Source organism: Dryobates pubescens, chromosome 15 (genome assembly GCF_014839835.1).
Source record: "Dryobates pubescens isolate bDryPub1 chromosome 15, bDryPub1.pri, whole genome shotgun sequence".
Classification (NCBI taxonomy): Eukaryota; Metazoa; Chordata; class Aves; order Piciformes; family Picidae; genus Dryobates; species Dryobates pubescens.
Window position 1 is genome coordinate 27,306,018 of NC_071626.1, and position 27,644 is coordinate 27,333,661.

Below are 27,644 nucleotides of genomic sequence, written 5' to 3' on the forward strand. Positions count from 1 at the left end.
GAGTTAATTCTCCCCACAGCATCTTTGTCTTGGTAGCTGGAAGGGTGTTGATGACACAGCGGTGTTTTGGACGCTGCTGAGCAGTACTCACACAGCACCAAGGCTGTGTGCCTCCAGCAGTAGGCTGGGGATCTTGGGAGGGGACACAGGCTGACCAAAGGACTATTCCACATGATGTCAGCAGGGGGTGGGGGTCTGTGTGTTCATCTGGCCCCCAGCCAGGGCCAAACCAACACAAGTTGTTCAATTATTCTTCAATTTCCCACCCGACCTCTGGTGAGGAATTCGGTGGCACTCGGCACAAGAACAGCAGGCACACTTAGGCTGGAGGGGTGGGCAGGGCCTTTGGGAGTCACTAGGACATAAGGGAGGCCTGACAAAGGTCATGACAAGAAGGACCCTAGAGCACAAAACACCGCAGAAGTGACAGCCTTGTAGGATAAGAAAATGCTAGAAACTAAGCAAACTGATAGCAATAAGATGGAGGCTGGGGCAGGAATGGGGCAGGGGCAAGGATCAGGGTACAATGATCAAATATGATGGCAAAACTGAGCCTTGATTCAGACAAAGCAGAGCACATAAAGCTCTCCCTCTCCAGAAACGTGGGGGAGAGGTGGCTGCTCCTACCACAGAAACCTCTGCTGCCTCCTTCCTTGCCGGTATCTCTTCACCTGCCACTGAAGTGCAGCTGTAGACTGCACCATGCCTGCAGCCACAGGGCTGTCAGGCAAACTTTACCAATGCTTGGAAGCCCTCAACACAGCTATCCCGAAGGTTAATATTTCCATCCTCATACAGCAGAATGAGGAAGGGCTCTGCTTCTTTACCCTGACTTCAGCTGAGGCTGGACCGTGCTTTAGAACACTCCCATGGACACACACTCTGCCCTCTTCATAGCTGCCCAGGACTCACACTTGAAGGAACACAGAAACCACAGTCAGCTGCGGTAAGCAGGGCAAACGGAAGCACAGCTTTACAAATGCTGTGGCCTCACTGCTGCAGCTCAGCTGCACAGCTCTGCCCACAGCCCCTTGTACACACATGCCAAGGGTCAGATGTAAGAGTCTAGAAGGTGATGAGGGCAGCTTTGAAAGAGAAACCCCTTTGCTGCTGACAGAAGGATGATGAGGCATGAGAAAAAGGAGTAGGTCTGTGAGGTGAAGGAACCGTACGTTGTGAGAGGAGACGGCAAGAACAGAGGGACAAGGCCAGGCGTGGAAGGTGTGTGCAGTATGTGTACCCCAAGTGTTTTTGAAGCTGCTTGGCCCCTGTGGCACTGATGTCCCTCACCAGTGAGGCAGCACTGTGACAACTGCTGCTGTGCCCACACCTGGCTGCACTGGACATCAGCTGGAAACAGTTAAGAGTACCTGTCTGTACCTGTCCTTCACTGGCAAGTTCAGACCACTGCAATGTGGGTGAAACTGCACCTCCCAGCCTGTCTCCAGGTGTGAGACAGAGCCCTGAGATGGTTTGGTGATTTTTGCTATAGTGCTGTGTGCCCAGGCTCCTTATAATGGGAAATAAGCAATTAGAAGGAGAGGATCAAAGCATGTCGGTGTGGAAGTGAAGCAGATGGGTCAGGAGGTGCATGCATGTGTGTGAGTGAAGGTCAGAGAGGGTTTGTGAGCAATCACACAACAGCAGGAACAATAATCCCTGGGAGGGAAAAGAGAGGGACAGCAGTGCTGGCAAAACAGGGCACAAGAGAGCATGGAGGAGCATGGGTGTGTACAGTACTTGAGTTTTGTCTGAGGCAGGAAGATTAGTGAGGGATGGTAAGGAAACAGGGAATGGAAAAGAAAAGGTCTTGCTGGCAGCAATTTCCCACCTTGGTGAGGAGTCTGGAGATGAAGGCTTCTGCTCTGCATCAGCTGCTGGGCAACAGAACTGGTGTAAAACAGTTTCATTCCTGTAAGAAAAAAGAACACAATAGCAGGTGAGTGTTCAGCTCACTCAGCAGAAAGCTCAAGGGAGCATTCCCTTCTCAGGGCTATTCCAAGGGAACAGTGATTCACAGTGGTGCTGAAAGGTAAATCTAACTATTACATGAATGTTTTGCACTTCCAGGTGATGGGGAGCAGGAGAGGAGGGGGTGACAATACTGTTCCCTACCTTATCTCTCCTACTCTGATGTCAAGCTGTAGAGAACAGGGCAAAAGCATCCAAATAAAAAGTTTTCCTTTTACCAGTGTCTGTCTCCTGATCCTACACATCTCATGAACATCAGTTTTGCCTGTCTCTGTCTTTTATCTCTTTTGGGACAGAAACATCTCTTGAGATGCGTTTCCTTAGCTATGTTTCCGACGCATCACAGGGCAAAGAAGTTGTCTCTGTGTTGAGTGGCTACTAAACCAGCTCTGTAGGCATTTCTCTCTGGAGCACAGAAATGGCTTCAGCACAGCAGCACTGGGCATGACCAGAGAGAGAAGCAGAAAAGCTGACAGGACAAGCACCAGCAGGGGGCTGAGATCATGACAAGAAGAGATCACAGCAAGGAAAAGCAAAACCATAACAACTGTCTGCGTTTAAGGAGCGAGACAGAGCTCTTCAACCCTTCTCACAGGAGTTAAAGAGAAGCACTCCTCACAGGATAGGACAGAATGGAAAGTTTAACTGCAAATGCTATTCATAACTACATATTACAGTGCAAAGCAGACAAAACACACAAAGCTTCATACTCCACCATGGCCACGGTTCTGCAAAATACCTCCTCAGGCTAAAGCTGCATACAGCCTCCCTCCAAACAAGGACAAAAACACAGGCCTCAAATCCACCCTCACCCCCCCCCCCCCCATCACTCTCTGCCCCCTCACACCCCCCATACCCAACCCCAGTGATACAGATTAACATTTATCTTGCCAGCTCCAATCCAGGCCCAGCCAGGCTGCTCCAGCCCTGCTCCCATGCATAGCAAAGCAAAGGGAGCAGGCTGGAAAGGGGGAGAGTGAGGGAGAAGGGGAAGGGACAGCTTGTACCATTCCCTTCTAAAAGGGTTCCCTTCTAAGGTTAGTCTCTTCTCCCAGGCAAGCAGCACCAGCACAAGAGGACACAGTCTCAAGCTGTGCCAGGGCTGGTTTAGGCTGGATGTTAGGAAGAAGTTCTTCACAGAGAGATTGGCCATTGGAATGTGCTGCCCAGGGAGGTGGTGGAGTCACCGTCCCTGGAGGTATTTAGGAAGAGACTGAATGTGGCACTTGGTGCCATGGTTTAGTTGATTAGATGGTATTGGGTGATAGGTTGGGCTGGATGATCTCAAAGCTCTTGTCCAACCTGGTTAATTCTATTCTATTCTGTTCTATTCTATGAATGGGATAACCTAATTTCCTGAGTCACCCCACTGGGCTGCATTGTTCAGCTCCTTGTACCCCCTGGCACTCTGGAGGAATCCTCTCTCTGGTCAGGACATAGCCTCAACCACCACACTGACAACCTGAGCAGAACAGGAAAACAAAAGGCTGAAAACGTGCTCATTAGAAAAGAAAGGCAAAAGAATTCACCCCAAACAAGAAAGCCAGGATCAAACTCTCACAACTGCGCACCAATCCTGAGTGACTTGAAACACTTGTGAGGAGTCAGCTGTTCAGGGGTGTTGGGCACTTATCACAGGAGCAGAGTGAGAGCTGCTCAGCACCTCCAAGAATGAGATCCTTTTAAGATCCCTCCAGAGAGACCCTTGAGGTGTCATAGGCAGCACAAACCAACAGCCAATTCTGAACACCCTGACCTTCATCAGTGAAAAGGAGTCACTACAAAGAAAGCTCAGTGTCTCAAGGGAAAGGACTGGGGGAATGGAAAGGAAAATAGAGGAGAAGAGCAGGTGAGGTAAATCAGGCTGCATCCTCACAGGGCACAAAATCACCCTGTCCCCAGTGGAACAGCATTTGGATCTCTGTTCTCAGTGCTGCTGCAAGGACCCAGAGCTCAAATGGGAGCATGTCCTTTCAAAAAATACTTTTGCAGTTTCTGACCCAGAGCTAAACAGTAAAGCTATGTCCCCTGGCTTCTCATGGGCTAGCAGATTCTTCCAAAGGCCCTGCCCCACTTTCCATCACTCTGAAATGTGAAGCTTATCACCTTTGTCTTCCTCAAACACCGACAGACTTGGTCACAAAGAGAGATACCTTACAATGATGAGACTGTTCCCAGCCACCTTCTTCCAGCCTCACAATTAACAGCATAACAAACTGCTTAGCTCTTCTGCTTCCTTGCCTCCCAAGGCATTCTGCAAAGGAATGTTTCCTTAGAAACAACAGGACTGGCAGAAACAGCACAGCAGGAGGAAGACAAAAGTGGTAGCTCGACTTCACTGAGCTCTGCACGTGCCCTTGGTCCCTGTCCCTGGCACGCGGGAGAAGATGGGACATGTTTGTGTGGCATTCCAAATTCGCCTCCTGCTCTTGCATTTCTCCACCTGCCCAGCTCCCATCCCTGCTCTCCTGCCAGCCTGGCTGTTGCTGGCTCTCACTGCTGGTTCTCAGGTGGCCAGTAAGTAGCTGTCTGCTGTGTCCAGACATTACTTCTGTTGTGTTTTTCACTGAGGCAAGTGGTGGGGTCACATTCATGTCTCCGTTCAAGCAGGCTCACAAAAATACTCCAGCTCCTACATCTTGTCACTCTGCTCCCTGCTAGGATCCATCAGGAGTTTTCTGATGGAGTGCTGGGGTTTATTACAGCACTGAATCATCCAATGTAAGCATCTTGGGTTTGACAAAGAATCTTCACATTACAGGGCTTTACTTGGATTCCCTGGGAGGCGACAGGAAGGCCATGCCTTCATATCCCACGTCTTTAGTGCTGTCAAGCCATACAAGCAGCCACTCAGAGGGAGGCCATCAGGTTTTTTCCCATCTCCCTGACCTGCCCAACTCCCAAGGCAGCAATGCTGGGAGCTGCCCAAGAGGTGTGCAGGACCTGCACGGAGGCAGCTGGCTCTGCAGAGAAGCCCTCGAGTCGCAGAGATGGTCAGCTGCAGCATGGAAATGCAGGAGGCTCCCAGCTGACTCAGCAACAGCCAGCACTCGCTCTGAGGAGCATGGCTGGTTTCACAAGTGTTAGATACTGGAATTTTTTGCTGAATTCCAGCTCTACAGGAACCATTAGGGGGGAGGGCCTCCTTCCAGGTAAAAGTAACAACATATTTTGAAATAACAGAATCACAGAGTCATTTAGCTTGGAAAAGACCCTTGAGATAATTGAGTCCAACCATAAACCTAGCATTGCTAAGCTCACCAATAACCATGCCCTCAAGTGCCACATCTACATCTCTTTCAAACACCTTCAGGCACAGTGACTCAACCATTTTCCTGGGCAGCCTGTTCCAGTGCTTGGTAACCCTTCCAGGGAAGAGGTTTTTTCCTCTTATCCATTCTAAGCCTCCCCCAGCACAACTTGAGGCCATTTCCTCTTGTCCTGTCACTTACTACTTGAGGAAAGAGACCCACACCAATCCCACTACAACCTCCTTTCAGGTATGTGTAGAAAGCAGCATTTTATTGCTTTCTGCAGAGCCTCCCCCGAGCCTCCTTTGCTGCAGAGTCAAGCACCCCAGTTCCCTCAGCCGCTCCCCTCAGACTCGTGCTCCAGACCTTTCACCACCTGCCACATGGAAGCTTCCCAAAAAATGGACGCCTCAGATTCCAGCCCTTTCTAAGCTCAACACTTCTCTACATGAACTACACCGGTCCTTGCTTTCATGCAAGCAGCAGGTGCATCACCCCAGCTCCTTTTTACACAGGAAGGCAGCAAATAACACAGAGAGAAAACACAAGGAGAAGGAACAAGGCCAGACTAAAGCTCGAGCAATAGAAGCCTGTATGTAGATGGGATGCCTTGCTAGCTAACTGTCAGAATAGAAACACAGGGGGAAAGGTCAAAGGGAAACAAGCAAAGGGAGAGTTGTAAGAAGTTACAGGGCTTTGGGTGCAGTCTCCTGTGGGTGTTTTAAGAAGAAACATCTCACAGATACTCTTGAGAGAATTAGTGTGCTCTGAGCACTGCAGCTGCAGAGCCAGCTGCAGAGCCTGCTGCTTCTGATTTCTCATCTAGCACTAACTTTGGGTATTTTCTGTCCAAACCAGAGTCCTGCTGAACCTCTGAGATCCCAAGATCTCTGGACTAGGTGTGCAGCTTACCAAGACCAGACGCTGATCTGTAAAGGTTTAGCACAAGGGGTAAGCTGCCTGCTCCCCCAACACAAACGTAAGAGGAAGAGTGACACAACTCAGGGCTGAGATACAGAGATAAGAGTTTAATGTAACAGAAGATATCAGAAGCACAATGCACAATTACCTTAGCTAATCACCTAATTAATCTAGTAATGCAATGCCTGATTGCCTTAGCTCAGCCTTTTGCAGAAGCAGCACAGTGAAATACAGGGAAAAACCAACAGCATGAAACAGAAACCCAGCACCAGAGCTAGCCCAAACCCACACATCCCTGTGGAAAAGAGCCAGCACCCAAGAACCTGGAACCCAGAAGCAGCAGGCAGAACAGGAAGCCTCCCAGATTGCAAGAGCAATCTGAACTTCAAGCCCCATCACACTTTGCTCCAGCCAGCACTTCAATTTTGAAGCTGTATGACTGCAGCATGGTTGGATAACTTAGCTCCTGACATGATCATAGAATCACAGAATAGTCAGGGTTGGAAGGGACCTCAAAGATCATGTAATTCTACCCCCCCCTGCCATGGGCAGGGACACCTCACACTACAGCAGGTTGTTCACAGCCACATGCAGCCTGGCTGCAAACACCTCCAGGGATAAGGCTTCCACCCCCTCCCTGGGCAACCTGTGCCAGGCTCTCACCACCCTCATGGGGAACAACTTCTTCCTAAGGTCTAATCTAAACCTCACCTCCTCTAGCTTGGATCCCTTCCCCCCAGTCCTATCACTCCCTGACACCCTCAAAAGTCCCTCCCCAGCTTTCTTGTAGTCCCCTTCAGATACTGGAAGGCCACAATTAGGTCTCCTTGGAGCCTTCTCTTCTCCAAACTGAACGACCCCAACTCTCTCAGCCTGTCCTCATAGCAGATGAGCTCCAGCCCACAGGCAGAAATCTGTCTCTAGGCCATTTGGGATGCTGGAGTCCCTATCAAGGTCCCATGATTCCTGGGAGAAACCATCAGGGAAGGGGTGAGGAGCAGCAGGAGGTCTTAATATAGGAAGGCCTCAATATAGGAAGGACATGGACCTGATGGAGTGGGTCCAGAAGAGGGTCATGAATATGATTAGGGGTTTGGGGCAGCTCTGCTGAGGGAGCTGGGAGTGTTCAGCCCGGAGAAGAAAAGGCTCTGGGCAGACCTAATAGCAGCCTTCCAGTACCTGAAGGGGCTAGAAGAAGGCTGCAAAGAGACTGTTTGCAAAGGCCTGCAGGGACAGGACCAGGGGCAATGGCTTCAAACTAGAGCAGAGCAGATTGAGATTGGATATGAGGAACAAGTTCTGCACCGTGAGAGTGGTGGAACACTGGAACAGGTTGCCCAGGGAGGTGGTTGGGACCCCTTCCATGGAGATATTCAAGGTGAGGCTGGAGAGGGCTCTTCCAACCCAGACCATTCTATGATTATTCCTCTTACATCTGAGTTCTCCAGATGCCCAGGAGCAGTTGGAGCTCTGTGTGTATTCACATTCATTTAATACAGGTTGCTCCTCTTTTGTGCTCTCCAGGCAGGCGCCACAGGGAATGGGTTCCACCTCGGAGACTATTCCTGTGCATTTTCCTTTTTTCCCCCCATCTCTTAATCCTGCAGTTGTGTTATTTTGCAAACCCAGGCCTTTGCCTTTGCAGCACAGCACACACAACCCAGACAGGCGTGGGGAGATGGTTAACTTGTCATGGAAGAAGTGGATGTGTTCCTGAAGAAGCTGTACTGATGTCACCCACTCAAAGCAGCTCTCACCCGGCTGCACCAGAGCCTTACTATCACTTCCAAGCCTGCAGTAAGTGTTCTGGGGAAGCAGTTTTCTTCTTACCTGTGTGACATCTCCCAGTGAGATGTTATTTTTTGTTGCTATGATTCAAGAGCTGCTGGCAGGGTTGTAGAGGCTGGTGGCTACCTGGATGTCATTCACCTGTCTTGATGTCAGTTGTTGCAGCTCTGAGATGTTTAGCATCTGTCTGAAGACAGAGTAAGGCTTCCATGGTGGGGCTTTGCCTGTCTCGGCTTTCTTTGTATTTTGCTTTTAAACAAATCTTATTTCTTCAGTCAGAAAGGCTGCACAACACCTGGGCACCTGGAACTGGGGGTTTAGGCACCATAAAGCATAACACTTCTTCTGCCTTTGAAAAGCAGGGAGGAAGGCAACATGTCTTCAACCCACTGTCAGACAGCTCAGGCTCATTCCTCTGGGGTCCTGTCTTCATTTTAAGAGCAGACAGCTGCTCCTTAACCCTTCCCAAAGGAGTTAAAGAAAAAGGGGAAAAAACTGCTCTGCACCAGATGGGAAAGAATTGGAAGTCTAAATGGAAGTATTACTCATGACTACATCCAACAACACCAAAAGGTATATAAAAGACACAAATCTATAGCCCACCTCAGCCACGCTACCCAAACCCACACACCCCCCCCCATACCTCCCTGCCCAGCCCCCAATGATGCAGTAAAAATGAGTTCAGCCAAGGCCAGAGCCAGGCCACAAACCTCCTCTGCACAACCAGAGATAAGGCCCCACGTGTGCAGGGCAGCAGAGAACAAACGTCTGGTGGTGCAGAGATGCAGGACTCGTGGGAATGGAATAGCAAAAGATTACACTTTCTGGTGCACCTCTGGACTCTCTAGTCCCTTCTGGAGGTCCTCAGCTCTGTGGCTCTTAAGGGCATCCAGCCTCACGCCCCCAGCAGGAGCCAATCTACACTAGCTTTTCATTTTCAAATCTTAACCAGGTGGTAGAGGTTTGCCAATCAAAAGCCTGGGTCCAGGGCTTGCTTTTTTGCCATCCTCTGCCTTGCCTTCCTCAGACTTGCAAACGGTTGCAGAACCTGCACCTAAAGAAACACTCTTGTGGGCAGATCAGGCCGGTGATTGTGAAGACAAAGGCTCTCTCTCAGCTGTCAGGAAACTGTTGAACCATTCAGTTTCAAATTTGCTGCTTCAAACCCAAACAAATTATTATTGCCTAGGCTGCTCCATGATGAAAGCTTGGAAGGGAAAAGCCAGCAAGAAGAAAAGGTGCTCGGGGTCAGTGAAGTTGGGTGGGCAAAGGGAAGCATCTAGCAGAGGGGAAGAGGCATGCTGAAGGGCTCATTGAGATCAGTGTTGACAGCAGTGTGTGAGTTGTGTGTAGGGGCAGCAAAGGATAAGGACAAACATAGACGCAAAAGGAGGACTGGGAACAGACTGAGCCTGTCAGTGCCTTGCTCTGTCTATCTGGGATGCGTGCTCTGAGGCAAGGGATGCCAGTCCAAACCTGTCTTCAGTGCAAAGAGAGCTGTGCTTGGCTCAGTAGTAACCCATGCTGGCAATGGAAAGGTTGGCCTCATCTCCTGGGAGAGAGAACAGCTGACTGAATTTTATGCAGTTGTCTTTAATATTGCTCCCGACAAGAGGCATCCTCCAGCCAGCTATCTGCGAGTGAACTGCCCAGCCACAGCAGCTCCTGCTCTGTAATCAACTGTGCCAAACCTCCTGGCTAGCAAAAGCTGTTTAGTCAGTTCAGAGTTAGCTCTGCCTTTCTGGTTTCTTTGAAAGCTGGACTGTGCTGCAAAGGGTCCCCCTGGCTCACGCTGCACTGGTCTTCACCGCTATGGACCCCAAAGAACAAGCCTCTTTTCTCTTAAAAGCTGCTCGTGCAGAGGGTACAAGAGCGACTCTGTAGCAACCCAGATTGCACAGGACAAGGTCAAAGGAGTGGAAACCTCCCCAAAATTGCTTTAATGCTGTACCTTCCCTTTGGACTTGTGCCTGGGGCTTTATGCTCTTACAATTTTGTGCCCATCCTCAGCACCAGTGGCCCACTAGTTTAGTACTGATGCTAGCTGTCCAGAAACAGACATGCCTGTCTGCTAGAGCTGAATCATGGCAAGCAAGTCTTTCTTTTTCTCCTCCTGTCCCTGAGAAAAGCAAACCCCCAACCTAGCCAGCATATGGGAAATGGTGGTGCTACCTGCTCTCCAGCAGTCAGCTTCAGCTAAGGGAATACCCAGCGTGGCCTGTTCCCACAGAGAAAGAGCAGCTCGGTGGTTTTCTGCATGAACGATTTTAAACTGCACCAAATGCCCAAACAAGACAGAATGAAAACTGCTCTCTCTACAAGTACACAGAGGATGTTTCTCTCTAACATGCTGCATCACCCCTGCACCCCACTCTGCTTGCTGCCCAGGCCAGCTCTGTAGGATAGCTGCCACGGTCCCTACTGCAAGAACACTGAAGGTCACTGCACTGGGTTTGCACCACACAGAATATGGAATTTACCTCAAGAAGTAAATTACCACACTACACAGAATATGGAAGTATAATGAAATTATTACTTACCAAAGCAGACTAAACACAAAAGGTAATAAACACGTACCAAACAATAGATTTGCACATGTAAAACTGGACAATAGCCCAACTACCCTTGTACAGACCCCCTTGTACAGAAAGGATCACACACACCCCCAGGCAAAGCCCCAAGGGCAGTGTCCCACTGGGTTATCTTCCTCTCATCCCAGCCACTATTCTTACCAACAGCCTAAGCAAACAGCAGAGAGAGATGAAACAAAGGCCATAAAAGCAGCAAAAGAGGGGAAAACAGAAGAGCAAGAACACGCTGCCTTCCCAAGCTATACAGAGACTTGCAGAACCAAGGAAATGGAACAAACTGAGCTTTTTTATATCCTGTTCAGCCCCTTGAAGATTCTGTCCATCCCCCTGGACTGGAATCCTCTGGGATGAAACCCCTTATTTACTCTTAGGAAACTAATCCCTTAACCAGTAGCCATCACCAAGTGCTGCAGCTGTGCCACAGCCTGGTTCTTTGGCCCTGCACATAGTAGCCTTGCCCCTGGCCAAAGCACACATTGGTTCCTAGGAACCTGGCAATGCTGGAAGGCAAACAGTGGTCTCTCAAGCAATGTTCTCTCAGTAAATAACCAGCCCAACTCATACAGCCTTTCTGGTTTCTCCTTAAAGCTCCACCTTTTAAACAAATGTTAAAGGATCTGACACAAAGTCCTTGTTTGCAGTGCTTGGGATCTCAGCTCTCCTGGAGCCTTTTGCTGCTTGTCTCTATCTTGCATTTTTTCGGACAGCTGCCAAGGGAACAGATGGAGTCACAGAAAATCATGGCCTGGAAGGGGAAGATTAAAGGCAGAAAGAGTCAAAGGAGAAATAAATTAATCTGAGATGAAATTTTACTGGCTGGGAAAAGTGTCCTCTTCCATGATGCTTCTCAAGAAATTTGATGATCAAAAGATTGCAGCCGGTCGCAAGTGGACGTCCCCAGGGCTCAGTATTGGGACCACTTCTGTTCAACATCTTGATTGATGAACTTGATGAGGACACAGAGAGTGTCAGCAGTAAGCTCACAGATAACACTAGGTTAGGGGGAGAGTTGAGCTGCACCAGGGCAGGGAGGCTCTGCAGAGGGAACTGGACAGATTGGATCCATGGCCAACATTCCCAAGTGCCAGGTTCTGCACTTGGGTCACAACAACCCCGATCAATGCTGCAGGCTTGGGGCAGTGTGGCTGGAAAGCTGCTGGCAGAAAGGGGTCTGGGGGTGCTGATGGCCAAGCAGCTGAACAGGAGCCAGCAGTGTGCCCAGCTGGCCAAGAAAGCCAAAGGCATCCTGGCTGGGATCAGCAATGCTGTGGCCAGCAGGAGCAGGGAGGGGATTGTCCCCTGGGAATCAGCTCTGGGGAGGCCACACCTTGAGGGTTGTCTCCAGTTTGGGCATCTCAATGCAGGAGAGATGTGGAGGTGCTGGAGCCAGGGCAGAGCAAGGAAGCTGGGAAGGGTCTGGAGAAGAAATCTGATGGAGAGTGACTGAAGGAGCTGGGGATGGTTAGTGTGAAACAGAGGAGGCTGAGGGGAGACCTCCTGGCTCTCTACAGCTACCTGAAAGGAGGTTGTGGAGAGGTTGGTGCTGGTCTCCTCTCCCGGGTAATTAATGATAGAACAAGAGGGAACAGCCTCAAGCTGCTCCAGGGCAGGGCTAGACTGGACAGTAGGAAGAATTTGTTCCCAGCAAGAGTGGTCAGGCCTTGGAATGTGCTGCCCAGGGAGGTGGTGGAGTCCCCAGGCCTGGCTGTGTTTCAAGGTGGTTTGGATGTGGTGCTTGAGGCTATGGTTTAGGGGTGAGCCTTGTAGAGCAGGGTTCTGGGTTGGACTTGGTGATCCTGAGGGCCTTTTCCAACCCAAACATTTCTGTGATTCTGTAATCAGCAACTACGCTCTAAACCCCTGTGATCAGCACCCATGCTCTAAAACCCACTTCATCATCATGTTGTTTCTTGCCACGAGTTCTTTCACAGCCATGCATGTTTTGCATAGCACTGCTGTACATTTGGGTTTCTAGTGCTGCGGGGATGGGATGAAGATTCCCACTGTAATTCTAATTTCTCCCCAGAATAGGTTGATTTTTGAGAAGCTGTGCCTTAAAAAAGCATCTCCTCAGTAGCATGCAGCCCCACGTGCACACACTGCTGCTTGCAAAGTGGAAACTCGATGTGACGTGCTGACGCAAAGGGCTGGCTCTGAGCTATTGTGGGTTCTTTGGAACAGCACAGCTTGGGAGGACAAGCACAAGGCACTGTGCTGAGGAAATGGAATTTCCTGTGTTGGAGGAAGAAGATATGAGCCAATGCTGTGATGTGAGCTTTTTTTGGTTAACTAGTTGGCTGACTGTAGAAGATATGTCAAAGATGCCATCCATTGATCACCATCTGCTTCTAGAGCTGGAGATATTAATGCTCTATCTTCTTCAACAGTTGGTTTCTCAGCTTATTTTACTTCATATATGTGGCAGGCATTTCTCCTGTACATTCTCACTCTCTCTCTTTTCTTACTGAAAAGTGTGGGTAGGACTGGCAGATGAGCGCAAGGACTTTGGAACGACTCTGGAGTATTCTGCACCGACTTCAGCACAAAGAGCATGACTGGTGGATAAAGGTGGGGATGGGTGTTCCCAGCGAGGGTCAGAGCATGAGGGATTACTAAAGAGGGTCTAGCATTAATGGGCTTTGGGTCAGAGGCAGCATTATGTCTGGGACATGGGGAAAATGAGATGTGGCCTTTTGTGTTCTGACTCAGTGGGGTCTGGTCTCTGCCACAGACACAGATGCTCTCTTTTGGCTTGTTGGCTACTTGGCAGAAATTTCCTTACTTAAGGATCTAGGCCCCAGACATCACCAGCATGAGGGAAGAAGACTGGAAAGATGTCACCTCTGGGTTCACTGTATTCAGTGCAAATTGCAGCTGATGAGTCCATTTTGTTACCCAGAAACACTTGGGTATATCTAATCTGCTTGTTAAGCCTACAAGGAAGGGTTGGGCTGGCTGCCAGAACTCCCCAGTGTGCTAGAAAGGGGTGGAATGGAGCATGCCCCAGGAATCAACCCCAAGGGCAGAGTCCATACTGGCTTCTGGGTCCAGTCTGCCAGACCATCTTGTGAGGATCAGAAGCAAAGTCTGGGGCCAGCTTCTGAAGCCACTTTCCGTTCTTGTCACGCTAGGTGGTGCATGACTCTGTGCACTTTTGCAGCTCAGCTTCAGCTGCAGTGGGGTGAAACAACTTCCTTAAGGTGACCTCAGGACAATGCACTCACTCTCAGTTATCTGTGGGCAAACTTCACCACAACCAGTCAGTCTAGGTGACAGGAATTGTCCACAGGAGAAAACCTGAACAGTTCTTCAACGAAATTATTCAAAGAAAGCCTGATGCTAATGTATTGCCCACACATGCAGTGCCCTAAGGAGAGGCAGCACCTTGAAGGGGTGTGGAAATAGTATTCTACTTGGATGGAAGAAAACATGGCAGGGGGATGGAACTGGATGATCTTTGAGGTCCCTGCCAACCCTGACAATTCTGTGATTCCAATCTGGACATGTGAATGGCAAAGGCAGCCCTGCTGAAAGCTCTCTGCAGCATGGTACTTGTATCTCTGCTATAGCCATGCTGGTGTCTCAGAGAATTACTAGCTGAGGAAATTCTCTCCGGGTTATTGGGAGATGTTTCTTATGCTCTCCTACTTGCCCAGCAGAAGTGATTCACTCAGAAGCATCTCTTCTCACTATTAATTTCTTTCCTAAGGCACAGCACAAACAGGGATGAGGGAAACGATTGTACTTGCTAAGCAATTCCCAAGCAGAGTTTGTCATCAGCTGCTGGAGGGACTGGGGTCTGCCTCTCCTGAAGTGCCTTTGAGTCACAAGTCAGTGGGGAGTCCATTTGCTCCATTTAAATTGGATTTCTCTCTTCTAGAGGAACATAAGCCACACAGAACATGGCTGTCTGCTGACTGGGTTGGTGCTCTGTAGGTATGGAGAGGGCACTCCTGTGGGCAGGGAAATTCAATGAAGTTCAACAAAGGCAAGTGTAGAGTCTTGCACCTAGGGAAGAACAGCCTCAGGTACCAGTATAGGTTGGGGACTGATTTGATGGACAGCAGTGAAGGGGAAAAGGACCTGGGGGTCCTGGTGGATGAGAGGTTGATCATGTGCCAGCAATGTGCTCTTGTGGCCAAGAAGGCCAAGGGTATCCTGGGGTGGATTAGAAGGGCTGTGGTTACTAGCTTGAGAGAGGTTCTCCTCCCCCTCTGCTCTGCCCTGGTGAGGCCACAGCTGGAATAGTGTCCAGTTCTGGGCCCCTCAGTTCAAGAAGGATCTCAGGGAACTGCTTGAGAGAGCCCAGCACAGAGCCACAAAGATGATAAACATCTTCCTTATGAGGAGAGCCTGAGGGAGCTGAGGAGGAGCCTGAGAGGTGACCCTATTAATGGTTATAAATACATAAAGGGTGAGTGCCCAGAGGCTGGAGCCAGGCTCTGCTGGGGGATGCCCAATGCCAGCACAAAGGGCAGTGGTGGAAGCTAAGGCATAGGAAGTTCCATGGAAACAGGAGGAAGAATTATTTCCCTGTGAGGATGACAGAAGACTGAAACAGGCTGCCTGGGGCAGTTGTGGAGTCTCCCTCTCTGGAGATATTCAGAACCTATCTGGATGTGCTCCTGTGTGACCTGGTGTAGGAGATCCTGCTCTGGCAGGGGGTTGGACTGGATGATCTCTCAAGGTCCCTTTCCAGCCCCTAACATTCTGTGGTTTTGTGAAGAAGGCAAAGGGACCATGATGGGAGAAGATGTTGCATGTTGGAGTGCAACAGTGCACTGTGCACCACCAGTCTTGTTTAGATCCTCTGTCAATGCTGGAAACATTTGATGACTTCTTGTGACAGACAAGTCAGAACATCGCTTGCTCTGACTTGCTAACAGAAGGCACAGCGGTGTCCAGGAAAAAGAGCTGAAAGAGCAATCCGGACCTGTAAGATGATGGCACAGCTGGCACAGCTAATGGTGCCGAGGGCATCCTCTCATGCCACAGGCAGCACATGCTGGGAGCGAGCAGAGGGTCACTGCCTTGTAGTCAGAACTGCACCTCAGCCAGCACAAGAGGCTATGTAAATGTGCAGCATGTGTGAGGGGGAGTTTGTGTAAGTTCCTGAAATCACTTCAATTGACTAATTACCACAAGCAGCAGAGTATCAACTGATTCCTTAATGGGAGGATGGTATATTAGTACAAAACTACAACAGCATCCCTCCCTCCCTCCCTCCCAGCTCCCTTCCACACCATCACTTCCCCCAGAGGCTGGCTGTGCATGTCTGCAAATGCAGGCTGAGAGCGCCCTGCTGCAGCTGGGAAACATCTTTTCATACCTCTTGTTTAGCACTACACAAAAGCCTCTTCTGCTCTGTTCAAATAATAGAATTGTAACTACATAAAATAGAAGTAGCTGGCAAAAGCTTACTTTTAATTACACTGATGAGCATTCTCCAAATGCCCTCAAGTTCTTAATAGAATAATTATAGTTTGTCAGCCTAATAGCAAAGACTATGTGATCCTCTTAAAGAGATCCAACAGGAACCCTGCCTCAATGTTCTGCTAGCAAATACCTTTGTTCTCCTCTCCTACTTCGGGCTAATAGGTATGAACACCTTGAAAAAGCTAAGGCTTGTGTTAGTGGAACTGGCATACCTTTGTGCAATGACTGGGACTGGGCGCTTAAACTGAATTTAGGTCTCTCTCTCTCTCAGGAAGAATGAATTATTTTTACTTTTTGAGTAAGTGTCAGAATTGGCCTCAGCATGGTTATGACTGAGTATTAGATTTGTTTTCAATCAGGCTTAGGCTTCTCACTCACGTGGCTCAGGTTTAACCCCTCAGTACAGGAAGAAATCCCTGGAATTTTCCAGAGGCTAAAATCAAACCTCAGCCACGGAGAATGGCACAAAGCTTTCTGAAGCAGTGCTGCTCAATAATTCAGAGTCCCATAAGCATGCAAATGAGCTGTGCCCGTGGGGATGGCTCACCACTGAGCTCTCCATGCACCTTACCACATTGCCTTTTGCAGCCCTGCCCCTGCACGGAAGCGCATGGCCAGATTTGCTGCTCCCGCAGCTCGGGGCCCCTCCAGGCAGCTCTGCAGTCAGAGCTGGCTACCAGAGCAGCATGGCAGTGAACTGCAGCAGCTACTGGAGACAAGCTCAGGAGCTTGCTGCTACCGTATCAGGCTGCTGCACTACGTTTCACCAGTGGGGTTCTTCTGCATACGCACTGAAGCCCTCACAAGCTTGCCTTGTGGGATTAATCCTACTACCTGGTCCCGAGCTGCTCAGCTGTGTGCTGAGGCTTGACACAAAACAGGGCAACAGGAAGAGTGCTTTGAGAAGATCATGACCCAGTTAGTAGCAGAGCTGAGGGTGTCTGAGGCTGTGGCATCCATAACACCTACAGTTAAATGTGGAGAGGTTTTCTGACTGGGAAGGACAAGAAGGAGAATTCAGAACAAAGAACCAGACACAGGCTGCTTGGTGTGGAGGCACAGAGCTAAGCTGCTTCTGCTGTGGGAAGGGGAGAGCAGAGGAATAAGATAAAAGCAGTTGCAGGGCTAGCTCTGGTGCCCCAGGTGACTGGTAGCAACCCTCACCATTGTTTCAGAGGAAATCTAGTTTCCCCATTTCTCTTCCACAAACACCCAAGTGCTTCCACCAGGGCCCTGATGTATGGGAAGCAGGCAGCATTCAAGATGCTTGTGGACACCAAGAGAACCTGCTGAACCTGTGTATGGGAAAGTATCCTTTGGCACTAAGGCAAGCAGGGAGATGATGCAGCTTTTGTGCTCAGCACTTGAGTATCACAGACCTGTAGATTCATAGAATACCAGGTCAGAAGGGACCTCAAGGCTCATCCAGCCCAACATTTCAGGGTAAGAATACAGTTCAAATGAGCCAGCCCAGCACCCTGGCCAGCTGGGCCTTGAAACTGTCTTGAAACTCCCTGGGAAGCTTATTCCAATGTTTCAGTTCCAGTGGTGAAAACTGTTTTTCTGGCATCCATTCTGAAGCTCCCCAGTAGCAACTTGTGCCCATCACCCCTGGTCTTTACCACAGGACTCTTTGTCCCTCCTCATGAGAGCTGCCTTTTGTGTACCTGTACCTGGTTATGAGGTCTCCCCTGAGCCTTCTCTTCTCAAGGCTGAAGAAACCCAGCTCTCTGATCATTCTTGTGGCCCTTCTCTGGACCCTTTCCAGCCTGTCCCATCCTTCTTGTACAGTGGGGACCAAACCTTTGTGCAGTGCTCAAGGTGCAGCCTGTCCAGCACTTGAGCAGAGTGGGACAACCACATCTTTATCCCTGCTGGTGATGCCCTTATCAATGCAACCCAGCTTCCTGTTAGCTTTTTTTTGCCCCTGTTCACCCACTGTTCACTCATCTTGTGCCTTTTGTCCACCAAGACCCCCAGGTGCTTCTCCACAGTGCTGCTCTCAAGCCAGGTGGCTCCCAACTTGAGCTGCATTCTGGGTTGTGTTCCCAAGTGCCAGACCCTGCACTTGGCATCATTAAACTACATGCAGGTCCTTCATGCCTACTTGACCAGCCTGTCAAGATCTTCCTGGAGGGTAGCTCTCCCTTCTGGGATGTCAGCTTCCCCACTTAGTTTTGTGTCATGAGCAAACATCATCAGAGTGCTCTTAATGCCAATATCTAAACAGCATTGCCCCCATATCCATCCCTGGGGAGCCCCACTAGTGACAGGTTGCCAGTCTGAGCTCTTTATTAGCACCCTCTGGATAGGGCCTGCCAGCCAGCTCCCCACCCACCCCACAGACCACTTGTCTAGCTCATAGTGTGTCACCTCCTCCAGGAAGAGGCTGTGGGAGAACATGTGGAAAGCCTTGGAGAGATCCAGACAGACAATGTGCACCGCTCACCCCACATCACCTGAGCGTGTCCCCTTGTCAGAGAGGCCGATCAGGTTTGTCAAGCACCACCTACCCCTGGGGAACCCATGTTGGCTTTTCCCTATCACCTTCTTCAGTTCACTTGGGCTTGGGTTAAAAGGAGAGTTCACAAACTCTTGACCTTGCTGAGGCTGCAGAAGAGCAGGTGGAATTCATGAGATATCCTAAGATTTGGAAAAGTTGTGAAAGTTGTTCCCTTTCACCATCTTAACTGCTCACTAATTCCTGGGATTTAAACCCAGCAGGACACCCAGCATACTGTCATGCCCGTTTAAGATGATGAGGGTTCCAGCTGGTCATACTCCCAAGAGCTGTACTACTCCATACTCCTGGTCTCATGCAGCAGCACTGGGAAACTCACCACAAAAATGGAGAAAGCTTCACTTAACCTGATGGTCATCTTAACCAATTGTTCATCCATGTGCTGTCTCAGAAGTGGGATACAAATATCAGCCTACACTCATATAGGTGGCCAAGAGAGCAGCTGCAAGAGGTGCTGGCTATAGGAAGCTCCAGAGCCTGCATCTGCAGCCTCATGTACAGCTCCTCTTGACTTCAGTGAGTCACTAATGTCTGCACTACTGCAGCTCTCCACAGTGCTTCATTTCAGCTAGCCTGTGCCTTGTAGAGAGTCTGAGCTTGCTAAAGCACTTGTCTTACAAATCCATTATTCTTCTCTACTTAATAAATCTCTGAGCTTCCCACCATGTGCTGAAGTCCTTTCTTTAGAAGGGAAATAACCACTGGTGCTGTTCTGGAAACACAAACTTAAGAGCTCTTTCTGTTCTACAAGTATCTGCAAAGATACTTCAGGAAAGCAAAAACATGAGTAGGAACCAGAGTGAGGAGCTGTGGAACTGATTCTGTCTCTTCTGAATCTAGATGGCTGATACAGACTTTCTGAACCTTGTGGTGCTTACAGCTGAGCAATCTCCTCTAGTAACTGAGATGTGACAAGTTTGCCTCAGTGCCCGGGTGCCAACAGGGCTGTAGTGCAAGCCGACACCATGTGATGTGACTCAGCATAAGCTGGCAGTGCTGTTTGTGCTTTCACACTTGAGCTGTGAAGATAGAGCAGTGATGGTTCCAGAGCCTGGATGCTGGGATGTGACAGGAGCAGGTGACAGCAGTGGCAGTGCCTGCATCCCTGGTCACTTTAGCACCAGGAGCTGCTGAAACTGTGATTCATGTGATGAACAGATTCTGCCTAGACTCTAGTTTAGCCTTGGAAGCTGTGTGGTGGGGGAAATTCCACTGCTAACAGCTGTTCTGTATTAAAGGTGTGTGGTGCATGAAGATATCCCAGAGATGAAGAAGAGGTGTTTGGAAGAGACAGTGAAGCCTCTCACAGGAAAAATCACCTGGTGAAAATAAGATTTTAATCAAAAATGTGTCAAACAGTGAGAAGCACAGAGGCAACTCTCTGGGTTAGAAAGCACAGCCACCTTCCTTCCTGTTCTCCTAGCACAGGCATGAACAGGAAAGAGCAATTATCAGGCTCCTAGGCTGGAAGGGTCTGCTGGGCTTGTAGATGAGACACAGCCCCAGAATCCAGGGAGTTACTCTCCGGGTGACTCCAGAGCAAACAAATGGTCACAGAATCACAGAACTGTCAGGGTTGGAAGGGACCTCAAGGATCATTCAGTTCCAAGCCCTCTGCCACAGGCAGGGACACCTCACACTACAGCAGGTTGTTCAGAGCCACATCCAGCCTGGCCTCAAACACCTCCAGGGATGAGGCTTCCACCCCCTCCCTGGGCAACCTGTGCCAGGCTCTCACCACCCTCGTGGGGAACAACTTCTTCCTAAGGTCTAATCTAAACCTCACCTCCCCTAGCTTGGATCCCTTCCCCCCAGTCCTATCACTCCCTGACACCCTCAAAAGTCCCTCCCCAGCTTTCTTGTAGTCCCCTTCAGATACTGGAAGGCCACAATTAGGTCTCCTTGGAGCCTTCTCATCTCCAGACTGAACATCCCCAACTCTCTCAGTCTGTCCTCATGGCAGAGCAGCTCCAGCCCTCTGCTCATCCTCATGGCCCTTCTCTGGACACCTTCCAGCACCTCCAGATCCTTCCTGTAATAGAGGCTCCAGATCTGGACACAGTGCTCCAGGTGGGGGTGACAGAGATTCATTGGTCACTGGATTTCCTTCATGGCAGTGAAGCAGAAGTCAGTGTGCCACTGAGACGAAACACCCTCCCTCTGTGCTAGGAAGGGTACTATGTCTGCAGGATCATCTAGTTCTGTGCTGTTTGCTGTGGCTCTGCTGCTCCAGCCCAGCCATACCCTACAGGGAGACAGGATTCTTCATGCCTTGATTCTGGATTCCCAGAATTTCTGTCTTACCACAGCTGCTGCTTCCTTTAGTAAAGGATAAATGCTCAATTCCCTGCAGTTAGCAGATCCCAACACACACAGCAGAAACACTCTTGAAAAGTATGAAGAAGTAGCAGTGCTGTTCTGGGCTCCTTCTTGTCTGCCCTTGAGAAAGGTAGAATTTGAGTTGCAGCTGCAGACCACTCTACAGGCTGAGGCCTCTAAGGTCATTTAGACAGTGACCTGCAGACCATCTGTAAAGTGCAATTCTTGCTAGGCAGTCAGCTGATTGGGAAAAATCAGACACCATTCACACTGGAGGATAAGCCGCAGTGAATAATGTCCACACTTGCAGGAGACTGAGAGAAACACCTGAATGGGGTGAGAAAGAGGCACCCTCCTGAGTTTTGAGATAAAAGTTGTTCTGCCCTGCTTGCAAAGCTAACAATAGCCCTAAGGGGCAAACCTACCCTTCATACACTCACCTTCTATTTTAACTAGAAAGGCCTCTCCTCAGGGCTTTCCTTAGCCCTGCCTCCTCCTTGGCCATGATTCCTTCAATACAATGGCCAACATCATATTCACACTGGATGAGAATAGTTGTATTGGTAGCTCCATGCTGACCTCTCCATCACACAGAAGATCTCCCAGCTCGGTCTAGACTTAACTCTCATTGCATTTTATTCCTCTTCACAGTATCACCAAGGTTGGAAGAGACCTCAAAGATCACCAAGTCCAACCTGTCACCACAGACCTCATGACTAGACCAGCCTAGACTCTTCTCATTGCTCCCCTCCCAACAGTTTCTCAGCTGCATGTTGTCTGCTTTCACCACCACTCTACTCAGTGCTTATTCAAGCCACATAGATTCACACTCCATTGGTGTGTTTGTTTCTCCTTCAGCCACCATCATTTCAAATTAAGCTGGATGGATGCTAACAGATTCATCTCCCTGGTCTGCATAGCAGCAGTTATGGCCACAATACAACTGCGACTGGGCTCAGCAGAATGGCCCTTGCTAGGATCTGAATCACAAGTAAGAGACACTTTGGCAAGAGGACACTATCAGTGGTCACTGCAGAGTATGTGCTGGGGTGCTTTGATAGGCAGTTTTATCAGGAGAAGCTTTGCTTTTGCAGGCAAGGATGCATTGTGTGATCTGTGATACCAAAGAGAGGTCACTCACAGCACTGGTGTGTGTCTGTGTGGTAGAAAGAAGCAGCATATTGCAGCCCTCAGCTACAGGCATTTTCTACAGCACTGAATGCTGAAAAAAGAAATTAGGTTGATTCTGGCAAATCAGGAGTCTCTCTCTTGATAGCATCTTTTAATTGTGCTGCTGTGGAATTCACAGAATCACAGAAACATTCAGGTTGGAAAAGCCCCTCAAGATCACCAAGTCCAACTCAGAACACTACTCTACAAGGGTCATCCCTAAACCACAGCCCCAGGCACCACATCCAAACCACCTTTAAACACAGCCAGGCTTGGGGACTCCAGCACCTCCCTGGGCAGCACATTCCAAGGCCTGACCACTCTTGATGGGAAAAAGTCCAGTCTAATTCCCCCTTGTTGGTGCCAGGTTCTCTCTCTTACTACTTCACTCCATGACTGTCTGCAAAGGGCAATGCCATACTTGGATGTGTGAATTTATTCTGCTTCTGCTGTACTCCATAATTTGAAGCATATCTTCCAAGTTCCAAAGCTCAGGTTCACTACTGCCCCTGTGAATTGAGGGCATTTGCTTGGATTTTGCCCCTTTGTGCAGAACAATTGAATTCTCCCACCCTTTCAGGCACATTGAAGACCACCATCTCTTTCTTCCAAAGGAAATAACAGAACAACTGGAGTACATAAAACATCCCAGACTGTTTCTACACCCTCAGTTATGAGGCACTTCAATTCCTGCACCTCTAGTAACAACCACTGCCTTGATTTTCTCTTTGTCTCTGCACTACAGAGCACTAAGATAGTGGAGATCATATTGCAGGAGCTTTGATCCAGCAGAGATGTGGCTCACTGGAGGGGCATGTTGGGATGTTATTTTGGAAGCTGCAAGTCTTAGAATAGCAGTAATTCTCCTTTGCTTGCCAGAGGAATGCTGGTCAAATAACTTCAGTGGGAGAGGCTGTCTTTCTCTTCACATCTTTTAATAGCAAGACTTGGATTTTATTCTTACATTCACATCCAAACAATCACCCATTCTTAGTTGAACAGAGACAGAATTTCCTGTCGTTGCTGGATGCCTCAGGCAGAGAGCACAGCCCTCCAGAGGGACTGGACAGCCCAGGCTGGACACCAGAAAGTGTCATCTTCTGTTATTTCATTCCCATCATGCCTGCATCTACTCCCCTATATAAATGGACATAAATGGCTGTTCTCCCCTTTTCCTCTCTCTGCTCTCTTCTCAGCACACTGAGCTCTTATCTGTGTGGTATTTTCTTGGGGAAGTTGAGGTTTTCAGCCTTGAGCAGCCCTGGCTAATTTTTACTGCGTCACTCAGGCCGGGGGGGTGGAGGGTAGGTAGCGGGGGGGGGGGACACTGAGGCCTGGGGTTTTGGCCTGGTTGGGGGGAGGTCTTGGGAGGTTTTTTTGGCCTAATGAGGTTGTTATAAGCCCAGGCTGGAGAGAACTGGGCCAGGGCTGAACACGGATTTGTGTTTTCACAGCATCACAGTATCACCAAGGTTGGAAGAGACCTCGAGGATCATTGAGTCCAGCCTGGCACCACAGACCTCATGACTAGACCATGGCACCAAGTGCCACATCCAATCCCCTCTTGAACACCTCCAGGGATGGTGACTCCACCACCTCCCTGGGCAGCACATCCCAATGACGAACGACTCGCTCAGTGAAGAACTTTCTCCTCACCTCAAGTCTAAACCTCCCCTGGCACAGCTTGAGACTGTGTCCTCTTGTTCTGGTGCTGGTTGCCTGGGAGAAGAGACCAACCCCTTCCTGGCTACAACCTCCTTTCAGGTAGTTGGAGAGGGCAATGAGGTCTCCCCTGAGCCTCCTCTTCTCCAGGCTAAGCAACCCCAGCTCCCTCAGCCTCTCCTCACAGGGCTGTGCTCAAGGCCTCTCCCCAGCCTTGTTGCCCTTCTCTGGACACGTTCAAGTGTCTCAATGTCCTTCCTAAACTGAGGGGCCCAGAACTGGACACAGGACTCAAGGTGTGGCCTAACCAGTGCAGAGTACAGGGGCACAATGACCTCCCTGCTCCTGCTGGCCACACTGTTCCTAATGCAGGCCAGGATGCCATTGGCCTTCTTGGCCACCTGGGCACACTGCTGGCTCATGTTTAGGCAGGTGTCAATCAGCACCCCCAGGTCCCTCTCTGTTTGGCAGCTCTCAGCCACTCTGACCCCAGCCTGTAACTCTGCATGGGGTTGCTGTGGCCAAAGTGCAGCCCCTGGCACTTGGATTTGTTGAATGCCATCCTGTTGGACTCTGCTCATCTGTCCAGTCATTCGAGGCCCCAGCCATGGGGTGTAACAGCATGCCATGATTCAATGGCACATTTCAAGCAGCACTGCAAAGATGGTGACTGAAGCAGTCAGCTGCCACTGCTTACATATCTGAATATGCCCAGCTGCTTTGTGTGGCTTCAAGACACAAGGTGGTCAAACCCAGGGTGCATTCATGCTACAGTGAAATTAAAGCACCAACAGGAGACTGAATTTTGAGGAGAAGAATCATCAAAAAGTACACTTAAGACAAAATACAACTGTACTGCAAATGCATTGGCTTCAATGGCATTTACACAGCCTCTGCACAGAAGCACCTGGTTTGGAGACTCGTAGCTGCTATCCAATCAACAAGGGACCATCAGCCCTTGACATGAGAGAGAAAGAGAATTCTGTTCTGGTACAGCAGCTAGGCAAATGACATCAATTGAGGCATTTTATAATTTGGTTTTTTCACACTGTAGCTGTGTGAATAAAGTGACAACCAGTTCATGATATATTCAGTGAGCTTAGAGACTCTCCTTCCTCAGGAATCAGTTTGTCTGGCTCTGCTGGAGAACATCACAGGTGCCACGGTAACGTGTCTGTGCTAGCCACTTAACAACAGTTCCGAGACAGGATCAGAGAGTCTAGCGAAGGTTAAACATATTAGAAGATACCACAGAGAGAAGAGACAAGCAAAACTTAAATGTACTAGGAGATTCCCCACAAGCGAAAAGGATTCCAGAAGACAGGATGGTTCCCACTGACGTACTGGGAGTCAGGTACAGAACATAAGGGAGGTGTTTGGAGGCCTCTGTTCAGTCCTTACTCCTTTCAGATGAAACATGTAATACCTACTATCAATAGGCCAGCCAGGAGAGGGTAAGTAAAGCTTGTGATGCCTTTGACTACTTGCTTGCCTCTGTAGACATCAATTCTACATCTAATCATCCTGTGTCCCTTAGGTTTTCTCAAGGCAGAATGGGTTCAGCTGAAGCAGAGTGTACCCTGGCTGGCCATATGCAATCCTTTAACATCAGACTGTTAAACTCCAAACCTGGCCTTATTATACTATGAGCACTTCTGGTGAGCGAGAGAGACGGAGAATGCCCCAGAACTGAACTAAGGCACCATATGAATAATGTTTCCAAACTTTTTAATCTTTCCCGGCACATACAAAAGAAGCAGCTGGCCAAGAGTAAGGGTTGAAAAGGAATCTCATTGTTATTCATCTGGGATCTCCTCCAACTCCCACTAAAACAGTATTTCCACTGACTTTGTATATAATCTGATTTCAAGGCCCATGCAGTGGATTCTAGCCAATTCAGCTCTATAGGGGTGTCCTGACTCAAATGCTAACTAGCTGCATTCAAACGAAGGCTCTTCCCAGTTATGAACAGATCTTGCTGTCGTGTCTGTTGCATGAGAAAAATCATCCATTGCTCTTTCAAGAGGGAGAATCAGTAAACACTCCTCAAGCAGCAGCCTCCCCTAGAAATGCTTATGCTGTCCTCTTGTCTTCAATCTTTCTACATTTGTAACCAAAGGCATTCAAAAGGGGAATATTTTCTCTGGGTAGCAGAATCAACGGGCTGATCTTAGAAGCCTCTAACGCTTCCATCCTGAACCATTCTTGCCTGTGGGTTTAGAGAGAGACTCTCTGTGCAGGCATGCAGCTCCAAAAAGCCTGTGTCTTACAAACAACCCACAACATAGCATTCAGCAGCAGCTGGAAAAAGACTGAAGCAACAGCAAGAGAGGTGTGAACTGAGCCACTCACCTGTACAGACCCTGCACCTCAGTGCTACAGAGCTCTGCATGGCCTCCTGTGTCCCACCAGGGCGATGCCGAGAGCAAGCACAGCCTGCAGCAGAAGGCAGTGTGTGCTTCACTTCTAGGAGTAGAATGCAGCAGTTCTTACCTACACCATCTCCTCACCGAGTTCAGACAGCCTCTGGCAGGTGCCAGGAACATCACTGAGGAATGTCTGGGAAGAAAGTTGATCCTTGGGCCGAAGACACTTTGAAAGGGTGAAGTGGTGGTGGCTGCAAGGATACTGCCCCCGTGCTACTGCAGCACACCCCTTTGGGTGAGGGGTGACAATGATTTGTTGAGGCAGTCCCTGAAAGCCTGAGCCACTGCAGCCTGTGCTGTGCTTGTTTTCTGAGGTACATAGGAAACCTCAGACCTCAGTAACGTCAATTCTGAACTTCTCATCAGGGCTAAATTCCATTTGAAGGGGAAAGCAGCAGGAATTATCTCTATGTTTAGTTATCTCATATCTTGTCCTACATCTTTCTCTCATGAGTGTGCCAGAGGGTCAAAAGGGAATCTCTGATTGTCATGCACAACCTGCATAACAGGCTGCTCCAGCTGCTGATATGGCATGTGGGAGACTGAGTGAACTGTGCTCCTCTTCTGCCTGATGCAGAATGACTGGAGAGGAAAACCTTTGCTCTGAGTCTGCAGGGACTTGAACCTGTGCTTTATTCCTTCCTTTCCTTGCGCTTACCTGCAAAAATGTTAAGCTGGATCTGAATTTTATTCTCCACATTTTTTCTTGGTATCCTGATTGGCAAACTGTAGCTTTGCATTTGGAGTGCCACAGCCATCTACAGATTTACTAACCAACATACCTACATATAAAGAATCATGACTAATCTCTGTCAGAGACTAGCAGAACACGTTCACTGTTTTGTTTTCTTTGAGCTTTCCCAGGCAACTCTTGACTCTTTTTAGAGTCCAACTTGCCCCTGCTGGGATAGGAAATTGTGTTGGGAGGTGGTGGAGTCACCATCACTAGAGGTGGGTGTTTAAGAAGAGACTGGATGAGGCACTTGTTGCCATGGTTTAGTTATTAGATGGTGTTGGGTGATAGGTTGGACTTGATGATCTCAAAGGTCTTTCCCAACCTGGTTAATTCTAGTCTAGTCTAGTCGACATGTCTTACTGTGCTTGTTCGAGGTGCTGAAACTACAGAAACATGGATAAGCTATGCTGAGAGTTCTCTCACCAGAGTGTACCTCAGGCTGCTTCACCTAACCTGACTCAAAGAGAAAATGGAGTTGTTAAGCTTCATCTGTGACTCTCTCCATCAGAGGCTCTCAAGACTCAAAGCTCAGCAGAGGCTTTGGGGCAGCATTAGGAATGTTGCAGCACGGCTGCCTTGATTCAGCCTCTATTCTAATTCTGAAGCTGTGGTGCCTTGTATTGTGTCAGAATTCAAACACATTCTTGCATTAAAATGCTGTGCAGAATGAAACTTTGCCAGCTGCCTCAGAAACTGTCTCCCCTTTGTGACAGCAATGAGCAGTCCCCCTCGTTTCTGTGCTCCTCAAAGGGCTGTTATCTCCAGTCCCCCAGCCCTTACTGCAGCAAAACTGCTCAAGTGTCACAGGCAGCAGGCTTGGAGCTCTTTGCAAACCCCGCTGGTAGACAGCTC

At 49.2% G+C, this 27,644-nt stretch overlaps 1 protein-coding gene across 4 annotated transcripts in view; it reads right to left on the minus strand.

Annotated features, from left to right (window-relative positions):
* The window catches only part of IQSEC3 (IQ motif and Sec7 domain ArfGEF 3), a 128,397-nt gene that overhangs the window by 71,374 nt on the left and 29,379 nt on the right, over positions 1-27,644 (minus strand). For all 4 annotated transcript variants that reach the window (XM_054167623.1, XM_054167626.1, XM_054167625.1 and 1 more), the window contains exon 2: positions 1,832-1,912. In XM_054167623.1, coding sequence (XP_054023598.1) covers positions 1,832-1,912 — 81 coding nt within the window. The remainder of the gene's footprint in view (positions 1-1,831; positions 1,913-27,644) is intronic.